The following is an 11425-nucleotide window of genomic DNA, read 5'->3' as shown; positions in this document are numbered from 1 at the left end:
GTTCACACATTATCTGCTGAGAAAACCCCCTGGGTGGATAGACTCCATCTTCTTCATTATCTCCGCTTGAGGGCGTTTTTCGACATTCCGACAGAAATGTTATTGTGATATTGTGTGTTATATATATTAATATATTAGTCTGTGATACTTGCTGAAAAAGATTATTTTAAATGTAATGTTATGCTTGTAGTGTTGTGAGCCTACTGTAACTGTATTTTACTTGACGTATCCCATGTTTTTTCTGTATAAAGCCGGTTGGACAAATAAATATTATTATTATTATTATTATTATTATTATAAATGGTTAATTTTCTCAAAAAAATTAAATGCATTGGTTCGATTTTTTTTCATGAAGTAGCTAAATGATGCCTAAACAAGTTCGCGAAAACCGCATCTCTATATCTTGTTCCTAACCTAAAATTTAGGTCAAAGAAAATTTTATACCCTCAAAATTTTATTTTTTTAAGCTAATTTTCCGGAATTATTTTTATTATATAATTTGTGGCCCTAAGGCGGATCGATTTAAAAAAGGAAGCTTTTAATGCCGCCGTAAATGCTCGAAATACTGGCCATCACGATGTAAATATATATATCAAGGTATCGAGATGCTGTTTTCGCAAGCTTGTTTAGGCATCATTTAGCTACTTTTTCATGAAAAAAAATCGAACCAATGCATACCATTTCTGTCGGAATGTCGAAAAAAATCCCTCAAGCGGTGATATGTGAAACTAACAAAACTTCAAATAGTATAATATTTGCGGAGCCGGACATTAGGGCGCGAGAGATAAGGGCCCATGGACATAAGGGCGTGAGGACAAAAGGGCGCGATACAAATAGGCGCGGGACATAAGGGCGCGGGGACATAAGGTGTTAAAGAACCAAGCCCAAAATAAAGCCTTTAGGCTGGCTTAAATGTAATTACAAATTAATCAAAACAGATAAGAGACACCTTACCTTATTATATGAAGTTTCGCCGGTGTAGGTATAGAGGCGATCGGGATGATAGCGATAGCGCCGCGGCGGTGGTGAAATTGGCGATGTTGCACTCAGGATGGACACTCAAAGACAACATTAAGAGCCCTTTCACACGGAGCCACTCAGCAGCGCCGCCGAGAAGTGCTGCCGATGACTATAGCTGTGGGTAAATTAAGAGCGTTCACACGTCGCCACCGCCACAGAATAGCAGCGCCACGAAAGCCGTCGGTGGTTCTTCGAGCCGCAGCTGTCCGCCACTAAAAGTGGCGCTGCTCTCGACTTTGGCTGTAATTTAATGGAGCTGTTCACACGTAGCCACAGCAGCGCTGAAAATTTCGCAGCGATTCTGCTGCGCCACGGAAGCGCTACTCGTAGTTTGCGTATACGTAGTTTCAGTATTGACATTGTAGTGATTCGGTATGGGTGTAGAGGAAGACTTAATTCTGGCAATGCTTCTTTTACAAAGGAGAAAAAGAAGGAATAGGCGTCGACGATTTTGGGTTCATCCACTATTGCTGGAAAGGAGGAATCGTTGTCTATTTCACACTCTATTTGATGACTTACAACAGGACGACGATAAGATTTTTTCGTACTTCCGCATGTCAAAGTTAACGTTCGATGAGCTACTTGCCGCTATTACGGAAGACATTTTGAAAAAGAATACAGTAATGAGAGTCAATACCTCCAGCAGAAAGACTTGCTTTGACTTTGAGGTAAGAAAATTAACCAAGTAAAGTATTTTAATGTATAGAGATAACTTTTAGATTCATAAGCTATGTAACAATTTATCACACAGTTTTGCTGAAATGTGCAAGCAGTAGAATAATAATAAATAATTTATTTTTGTTGTCTATGGACTAACAAGAAAATAAAACTTAAAAAATAACTGTTAAACAAAAACTTATGAAACTAGTTTTTTATAATTACGATGGGGTAACATGGTTCAGCAAATAAAACTGAAATTCATTATCATACAGTAGTATAATTCAATTTAACAAGTTTGACAAAATAGTTTACAAAACTTTATTCGAAAACATCTTCTGACAAAACCCTGCTGCTTGCTGAGTAACTTCCTGGACTTATTGCTGAATAAGTGGTGGCGTTCTGCTGAGTGTCAATCTGAGGCAGTTGCTGAGTGGATGAAGTATGTGGTGTAGGTGTATACTGGTAATGCTGAGCGTACTGTTGATTTTGTGGTTGCCAATTTGAAGTGCTTTGTGGATATTGTTGTGTTGGAATAAATGAATTTTGCTTAAAGGACGAGAGAACTCCCATGAGTTGCGATTTTGCATTAAGTTTTAAGTGTGCAGGGATACATTTTAGGTCACTGAGCAAGGAAAGAAGGAACAGTTTATCGTCGTCGACTTCAAATTCAGACGACTTTGAATTTTTCTCCACTACTTCTGAAATTTCTTCTTCATCATTTTCATGATTAGCTGCATCAATTGTATCTTCATGTGAAGATACTGCCGCATTGTTAAGGAACCGAAGTTGCTCGAAAAAGATGTATTTTTTTCTGGGTTTTGCTGCAGATCCAGATTTAAATTCTTTTTTCTGTTTTGCCAATTCCCTTGAGTATGAATCCCGCAGACTTTTCCATTTCCGCTTGTACGTGTTACCTGTAAAAACAGATTCGGATTAGCTTGTCATTATTCATGGAACACACATGTTAAGTAAAAAACCCGGTTGTGGCATTTTTCCATCGTTAGGAATACAAATTTTGACCTATTACAGCGTGCAATGTGGCTTTAGGGCAAATGCATACGTATCATAAAGGTTGTTTCATTGTCTTTTACAACATGTTTTTTATTTCAGGTATCTTGGCTCGGGGCATACTATGAAGGATCTTCATATTGATTATCGCATTGGTCTATCATCAATATCAAATATTATTAGAGAGGTATGTGCTTCACTTTGCTCAAGATTGAAATCTGCCTGTTTTCCACCGTTAACGAAAAAAATCTTAGCGAAAAGTGCAGAGGAATTTGAGGCAAGAGCAAACTTTCCGAATTGCGTTGCCGCAATCGACGGTAAACACATACGAATGATAAAACCTGCAAAAAGTGGATTTATGAATTTCAATTACAAACACTACTTCTCAGTTTTACTGTTAGCTGCATGCGATTCACAATACAAATTCCTGTACATCAACGTTGGAGCACCAGGTAAATCAAGTGATTCAACCATTTTCAAGAATTCAAAACTGTATTCCCAGTTGAAAAGTGGACAGATAAAGATGCCTCCACCTAGAACAATTTCAGAATCAAGGCCCACCACAGTCCCATACTTCCTAATCGGGGATGAAGGGTTTGGACTATGTGATTTTCTCATTAGGCCATTTGCAAGGAAGTATCTATCTATTGGAAAGAAAACATAAACCATAAGTTACTTATTATGTAAAACATAGTTATTTTGTGTTTTTTCCCTTAACCTTTTAAACGTGTTTTACTTCATTATGTTAAATTGACGAAATCAAAGAACAGAGGGAATTCATTTTAAATTAGGAATGATTTGTTTATTGTTGATTTGTCTTGTGTTGATTTGTAAAATAATACGTAACCAATATAGGGAAATCAATAACCTAACATTAATTAACTACTTTGGCAATTTACTACTTACCTATCACTTTCTTTTCCGGTTCTGTTAGGTTGCCAAACTTCAATATCACAGCTTCCCACGCATTTCTCTTTACAGTTTTATTACTATATTCTTCATTGCTTAGGTCCCAAATCGCAGGAAATTGTTCAATTGCACTGATAAAATCTTTCGTGTTCACTTTGTCACCCTCCATTTCATACATCATCAAGATCAACACTGATGACGACTTGACCCGAGTTGAAAGGTGCGCCATCGGTGGCGATGCTAATAAACCGCAGCGCTTCGAACTCGCGTTAGTGGCGCTACTTTTTTCTGCGTGCTGGAAGTAGGAAGCTAGGTCGAAGCGCCACCGAAATATTCAGAAGCGCTGCTAACCAACCACTGAGAAGCGCTGCTGAGTGGCTCCGTGTGAACTTGGCCTAAAAGCGAAGTAAAGCTTGGCTCGTATATCGTATCGGTTCTAACGCACACTTTTGTGGAAGATAAGGTGTCATAAAGCGCGCGCAAAATAAACTTTAAATTAGTTCTGTAACATAAGGGCGCGAGGACATATGGGCGCCGGACCGAGTATTCTCTAAAAAAATAAATTGTAGATGGTGTTAATATTTTATATTTCACTTTTAATTCTGCTTCTATATTTTAACGTCGAGTTTTAAACGAGACGGTTATGCTTTCCGGATTAACCGATTTCGGTTACTAAGAAATTTTGCAGGTAGATTCATAATAAAATTTGTGAATGGCACCTTTAAAGGGCCCCATTCACATGCGGATATGTACGGCGGATCTGTACGGCGTACAGATCCGTGTTGAGCTACACACAGGCGGATATGACTGTACACAGATCACGGACAAATCTCAATAGACAAGCAGGCGGCGTTCTGTCGCTATTTCAGTTCTGTAGTAATAGCCCTGGGTTATGTTCTTTTGAATGCTGTGGTAATTGGTATGGATCATAAGGAGAAACTCACAATAACTGGAGGAGGAGGTTTTATTTGAAGATACGAAAAAAAGAGACTATGGTCAAAACAGTGGTTCCTGAAACGAAAAAAATACTCTCATATGACTTTACTTAGAGATTTGGAAACGCCTCATGATTTGCACAATTTTTTGCGCATGGACAATGAGAGATTTGAAACTATTAAAATATGTTCGCCCAGTTATTGAGAGGAATGATACTCATATGAGGCAGTTACCAGTAGAGAGCGATTAATTGCCACGCTACAGTACTTAGCAACTTGAAGGAATTTTGAAGACCTAAAATTCAGTTGTGCAATCTCCCCTCAGCTTCTCGGGAAAATTATACCTGAAACTTTCAAATAAGCCACCAGCCTTGGCAGAATATGCTCGGAAATCTTTACCAGTATTTAAATTGTTCCCCAAAAATGTGCATTTTGTTCTGGAATGTTAATATCAACGTAGTCTTCAAATTTTACTTTTATAATATCCCCAAAAGGTAACTGATCGGATTGTATTTGACTAACAGTTTCACCAACAGTTCAGTGTTGTTCCGCAATTTTGCTTAAACATTACCCAAAAGCCTGCATTATATTCAAAGTAATTTAAACAAAATATTTTTTTAAATGACTGTTTAATTGGAGTAGGATTAGTCGCATTTCCATTTTGATTTCTTAAATTTCCAAACATATTTTCAAGAAGTTCCTATTTTTTGATCCTATGTCCGGCAAACAAATCCGTTAAACGACCACACACGTGCGTATTTGTCGGGCTCGCTGTCCGTGCTCGTCGTCCTGATCGACGGATGGCGAGCAGGATATGTACGCCGAACACGCGGATACACACATACGAATTGATACGGATCTGTCCCGCGTACATGTCCGCCGTACATATCCGTATCAATTCGTATGTGTGTATCCGCGTGTTCGGCGTACATATCTTGCTCGCCGTCCGTCGATCAGGACGACGAGCACGGACAGCGAGCCCGACAAATACACACGTGTGTAGTCGTTTCATGGATTTGTTTGCCGGACATAGAAACAAAAAATAGGAACTTCTTGAAAATATACATTCCAGAACAAAATGCGCATTTTTTGAGGAACAATTTAAATACTGGTAAAGATTTCCGAGCATATTCTGCCAAGGCTGGTGTGCTTACTTGAAAGCTTCAGGTATAATTTTCCCGAGAAGCTGAGGGGAGATTGCACAACTGAATTGTAGGTCCTCAAAATTCCTTCAAGTTGCTAAGTACTGTATCGTGGCAATTAATCGCTCTCTACTGGTAACTGCCTCATATGGGTATCATTCCTCTCAATAACTGGCCGAACATATTTTAATTAAGTTTCAAATGTCTCATTGTCCATGCGCAAAAAATTGTGCAAATCATGAGGCGTTTCCAAATCTCTAAAGTCATATGAGAGTACTTTTTTGATTCAAGAACCACTGTTTTGACTACAGTCTCTTCTGTTTCCTATCTTCAAATAAAACTATATATCCTGCAATTATTGTTTCTTCTTATGATTCATAGCAATTACCACAGCACTCAAAACCACACAACCCAGGGGCTAGCACTACAGAACTGAAATAGTGAGAGAACCTGAGGCCACGGCAGAATACTACCGTATCGACAATCCAACCAGGGATACCAACTAAATAATATTCCCGTATTCTGTGGTGTACATACACGGTGTGTCAAATAAAGAAAACTCGTGTGTAGATATATTTTATTTAGAGACTCTGGGGGCACGACTGCAGCTACCCGCGTGGCCACCGAAAAACCCTTACATCCAAATGTAGTTTGTATTTTCAATCACCTTTTGTAACAAGTTGTAACATGTCATATTGACAATGTACATAGGTAATTTGGGTTGCCTATCTTCCGAATACCTGTAGCTGGACATAGGTCAGTTGGGTCACATTCCTAAGATATCATAATCAAAATTTGACCAATTTCCTTTCCTTTTGCACGCAAATCTTCGACGAGGTTACTACAAATAATTGCTTTGGATAATTATAGTCTTGTACGGATTAAGTAACTACCAACAGTACCGTTTCAAGTGGTGTTTAGTAGCTCCATTAGTTTACCTCTTGAAATGAATCAAGTTTTTGGATTATCGAAGATTCAGCTGGTAAGGGTGTGGTCCCTATGCTAAAGTTAATTCGCAACATTTTAGGAACATGTGGATTAGGCTACAGTCAGTATATTAGGCCTTCGAATAGAAGCCAAAGTTAACTATTTAGTTATTTAAAAGTCAAAGCCGATACATCTGGGTTAGTATTCAACCACCTTTCTTTAATTACCCTTACACTTAACATCCCATTTTAGCTTTTACCTTAGTATCGTGTAGCAGTTATAATTACCGGTTCCACCACACCAGAGTTTAAAATCACGGTTAGCACCAACATTGCCTCGTCGTCCGTCCTGTGTATATTGAATCCAACGTCGCTGGTTCCAGTGCTGAAAGTAAAACATTCCCGAGAAGAAATTGCTAACTTCATAACAAGTACTTACCTGAATCAGAATGCTTGTATAAGTAGGGTTACCATACGTGCGGATTTCCCCAGACATGTTTGGGTTTTTATGGTGTCGGGGGAAGTCCGGCCGGAAAAGTGGAAGTGATCCGGGTAAAGATTTCTGTCGGCGTCATGTGTCGCGGCGCGCGCTAGTGCGCAAAACCCATGCAAAATCTCATAATGCATGTCGTGGGCGTATGCGACGGCGCGGCGACGGTTCTTTCAATTCTTTGTTCTTAGCTATTATTATTCATAAATCGCCCGTAGCTAACGCCGTACGTTTCTTTCTGTTGGTGATCGTGGTAGTGGTTTGTGTTAAGAAATTTTATAATACTGTGAATCAGCGAATCTAATACAAAGTTGAATTATGCCGAAACGTCAGTGTAAATATTCGGATGACATGCTGAAGGAATTTCCTTCCGTGAAAAAAGGAAAAATAAGCACTGAAGTGTTTTGTAACGTATGTAGTTCTTCGCTTTCCATCGCTCACAAAGGAAAGAAAGATATTGAAGACCATTTGAAAACTGAGAAACACAAGAAGAATTTGCGCAGTCAGGCAGGTGCATCAGGCCTGCAAAAGTTTGTCACAACCGCAAGTAATAGCTCGCGCATCAAGGCTGCTAAAGCCACACTTGCTTTTCATACGGTACGACATCATCAATCATACAACTCCATGGGCTGCACAACCAAAGTAGAGTTGACTTGAGTAAACAGTTGGACGTTGTTACTTAAAATATAAATTTTAGGTGAATAAGAAAATCTACCATGACTCAACAGTAGGCCAGTCGCTAACATGTGGACGTACGAAAGTTGAAGCAATAATCAACGGAGTTCTGGGACCGTATTCTTCACAAGAGATTAAAAAGCAGATTGAACACATTCCTTATGTAGGGGTATCTACCGACGCAAGTAATCACAATTCGATTAAGATGTTTCCTGTACTGCTGCAGTATTTTGATTACAAAAAAGGAGGTTTGCACGTAAAACTTGCTGACATCCAAAGCACAGAAAACGAAACATCAGAGACCGTGTCCGATTTATTAGTGTCAGTTCTTGCTATGTATGATGTCACCCAAAAATGTATATCATTCTCAGGACGCCTATTCTCATCGCAGGAATGTGATTGTTCGTAGGAGAATATCCGCCATCTTTCTATCAATATTTGCGCGGCCGTATTCTCATCATCGATTTCATGCTATCGTTCGCATGAAAATCCGACATTTTTTCTCGTTTAAGTTACATCAATAGAATTGTATGTTTTGAGAGAATCGCATGCGCAGTGGTAACTGGAATGATAGGATTGCAACACACACCACGAAATGTAACTACAGCTACACTAAATGTTTAGTTACAAATTAAACGTAAATAAAGGGGTAGTTTGTTTATTACTATTATTATTACTAAAACTGGTTTTTCCTATTACCTTTGTTGAGCGATTAACAGTACCTCGTTAATACCTACTCGCTTGGTTTAGTAAATCTAACTATTGGCTAAACATGGATGAAGAAGAAGTCATGATAATCAATGAAATCTTAGAAAATGTAGTAGAAGCAGAAGAAGACGCTGTAGCTCCTCCTAGACAAATAGGTCACCACGAAAATCCATTTGAAGTTTTAAGCGAAGAACGATTTATTGGATTGTTTAGGGTAAACAAAGACATGGCTCAAAATATCATTAACGAGTTAAGGCCGTTTATTATGGTAGGGCGAAATTATTGCTCCATTGATGTCACAATTAAGGTAACACTTTCTTCCATGAAATCAAGTTTAATACGTGGGCTCCTGTAGGTTCTAGTAGCCTTGATGTTTTATGCACATGGGAGCTATAAAAAAATAACGGGAAAAAGCATATTTTCAAACCTCAGCCAATCGAGTGTTAGCCGATGCATTGCAGAAGTAACGTCTGCTTTGGTTCGTGAAGAAATTTGCACTCGTTAGAAGGTCCGTGAAGTTGGCAATGCCCATTTCACCAAACTTAAAATTGTTGTAACCATATTTTTGTGCTAATTTTGTGCTATTTATTGCCGATAAACAAAAATTTTGTGCTTTTGTTTACCGACTTTACTTAGCGTTACCCAAGTAATGATTTGGTTATTTATTGGCGATTATTACATAATGTTCTGCTCTAATCTTGGTTATAATACTGAGTGAGCAACTATTACTTGTATAATCAAGAAAGTACGAACGACTAGCCGCATGCTGCCATAACCAACGATTTGTTTTGGTTTGTGGTACCACATTATTTAGTAGTAGAGTAGTTACATCTTCTTTAAAAAAAGATGTTTGGTTCCAAAAAAGTGGTGATAGCGGATACAGATTCTATGCGACGACAGAAAAAAAATGCACAAAGAAACTGTAGTAAACGTTCAGGTGACAGCATATCCTAATCGAAAGTGTTTGTTGACAAGCTCTTACAGATTAGATCTTTTATATGTGTACTACATCGTCATAGCTGTTTTTTCAACAACTTTACTATTCAACACTACGTCGATGTCATTATTAACGTCACGTCTTTATGTAGCACACATATCGGAAAGGGTTGAAGTTCGGAATTTGGTACAATGCTACAGGCCGTGTGCCGTTGAAGATTTTTCGTAATCCCATTGAAAATTTTTAATAGAGCTGGAAAAACGAGGAAACTATTACGAAATATCATATTCGTATATAAAATATTTACTCATAGGAAATAATTTCTCTTATAGATGATACCACAATTTATTAACTAAATTATAGTTGTGACTGTTCATTGTTGTGAATGTCAATCAATTTAAGATATAGAAAATGTTTCTAAAAGAAAATAATATTTAATTAAAAACTACCTACTTAGTAAATGCCAACAATTAATTCCCATTCAAAGACAAAATTAAAATATCGGGACAAAGGGGATTGAATGATAACTAAAATTACATTAGACTGCATAAATGTGGTTCAAATGAAATATTATCTAATATAATTTTTACTCGAATTTTTATTTTATAACTTTGTACCCAAGTTCTTACATGAACGCTGTGTAGATTTAAACATAATTTATTCTAGAGATTAGAGATTCCTTACACAAGCTCTTTTGTTTATTTATTGCCCTGCAATCTGAAAGGGATAAAAGTGTTAAAAGTGATTTTATTCATAACCCAAAACAATAGCGGGTTGAGTGTACGTAAATCCAGATAAGTGAATTTTTCTGTGACTAGTGGTTTTAGTTGATTACCATTTGTGGTTTAGTTGCTATACTTACTTCACAGTGTTAATTTGTCGTTTTCGGTTATATCATTATTCATCATTACTACTTGGATTCGCGTAATCCATATCGCTCTTTTCTAATTTTTTTTAGAATGTTCGCGTATATATATATATATATATATACCTAGTATATAAAGATTTGGTTGAGCACTCCAACCCATACTCTTTTATTAGACGAACCCATTCCTTAGAAGATGGTGGCAATATTTTTCCAGATTTAAGAAGCAGGTTCATATTGCACTTCAGTGCTTCAAATATCTTCAACGTTTGTTGTTTTTGTGGTCGACCAGCCATTGTGAAACTCCCACTGAAATTGCAATATGTTTATTAAAGGAAGTATAGCACCGTGCAAAGAGCGGAGAGAAAATAGCGAGTTGCCATTCAAAAAAATTAAGTTTCTGAATATTTGAGATAACGAATTTCAGTGCCAATTTCTGAACACTCTGTAATAAGAGTTTTAAAAAGTTCTTTAATATTTGATAAGCTATAGGTCTTTTAAATCCTCAATACAATTGGTCTTTTTCTTTGAAGAGTTGCTACTACTAAAAAACAAAAGCGCAGGATAAACATATTTTATGCTGTATCTATAGTTTCATTGGGCGTAAATTCCAAAGATTTGAATTTCCTAAGTATACCAATTTTCATAAAATCTTCTTTCTCATATACAGGGTGATTTATACCAGAATTTGTTGTTGCTGCTCGAAGGGGAGGAAGGGGACGTTTCTGATACCCGATGACACCATCAGTGATAGAGAAGAATTTGATTTAGACCACACGACACAAGAGGAGGAGGTAACCAACGACTTCAACGTTTTTGAGCAGAATAATTTATCTACTGAAATTGACAATCCTACTGATGACTCAGACAGTGAAGATAACGTACCACTGGCCCAACTTTTACCACAAGCTACATCACTACAGAAAAAGAAAAAACCCACCATCCTACTGAAATGGACAAGAACTGTGACGAAGCAAATTGATTCAACATGTAATGTATCTTTTTCTGAACCTGAAAAACATAGAAATTCCTCGACCAGAAATCATTAAAACTTATAATACGTATATGGGAGGAGTCGGCCCCCAATGATATGCTCGTTGCTTTATATAGGACAAAAATTGATACATAACGTTTTTATTTTCGCAAATTT

General features: G+C 37.5%; 2 protein-coding genes across 2 annotated transcripts; one reads left to right on the top strand and one right to left on the bottom strand.

Moving 5' to 3' along the window:
* Positions 1 to 1939: 1939 nt before the first annotated feature.
* LOC116159341 lies at positions 1940 to 6595 on the bottom strand. Its single transcript, XM_031472296.1, has 4 exons — positions 6577 to 6595; positions 6342 to 6515; positions 3595 to 3992; positions 1940 to 2594 (listed from the first exon to the last, which is right to left on the bottom strand). Exons 3-4 carry the CDS (start codon positions 3824 to 3826, stop codon positions 1999 to 2001), a joined length of 828 nt encoding a protein of 275 aa, XP_031328156.1. The 5' UTR covers positions 3827 to 3992; positions 6342 to 6515; positions 6577 to 6595; the 3' UTR covers positions 1940 to 1998.
* Positions 6596 to 7338: 743 nt separating this feature from the next.
* Positions 7339 to 8436, top strand: LOC116159342. The gene is made up of 2 exons (XM_031472297.1): positions 7339 to 7732; positions 7788 to 8436. The coding sequence occupies exons 1-2, from the start codon at positions 7409 to 7411 to the stop codon at positions 8172 to 8174; spliced, it is 711 nt and encodes a 236-aa protein (XP_031328157.1). The 5' UTR covers positions 7339 to 7408; the 3' UTR covers positions 8175 to 8436.
* Positions 8437 to 11425: the final 2989 nt, after the last annotated feature.

The sequence above is a fragment of the Photinus pyralis genome, unplaced genomic scaffold (genome assembly GCF_008802855.1).
Source record: "Photinus pyralis isolate 1611_PpyrPB1 unplaced genomic scaffold, Ppyr1.3 Ppyr1.4_LG1, whole genome shotgun sequence".
Taxonomy (NCBI): Eukaryota; Metazoa; Arthropoda; class Insecta; order Coleoptera; family Lampyridae; genus Photinus; species Photinus pyralis.
The sequence above is the reverse complement of the archived record's forward strand: the minus strand, read 5'-3'. Positions and strand labels throughout refer to the sequence as shown.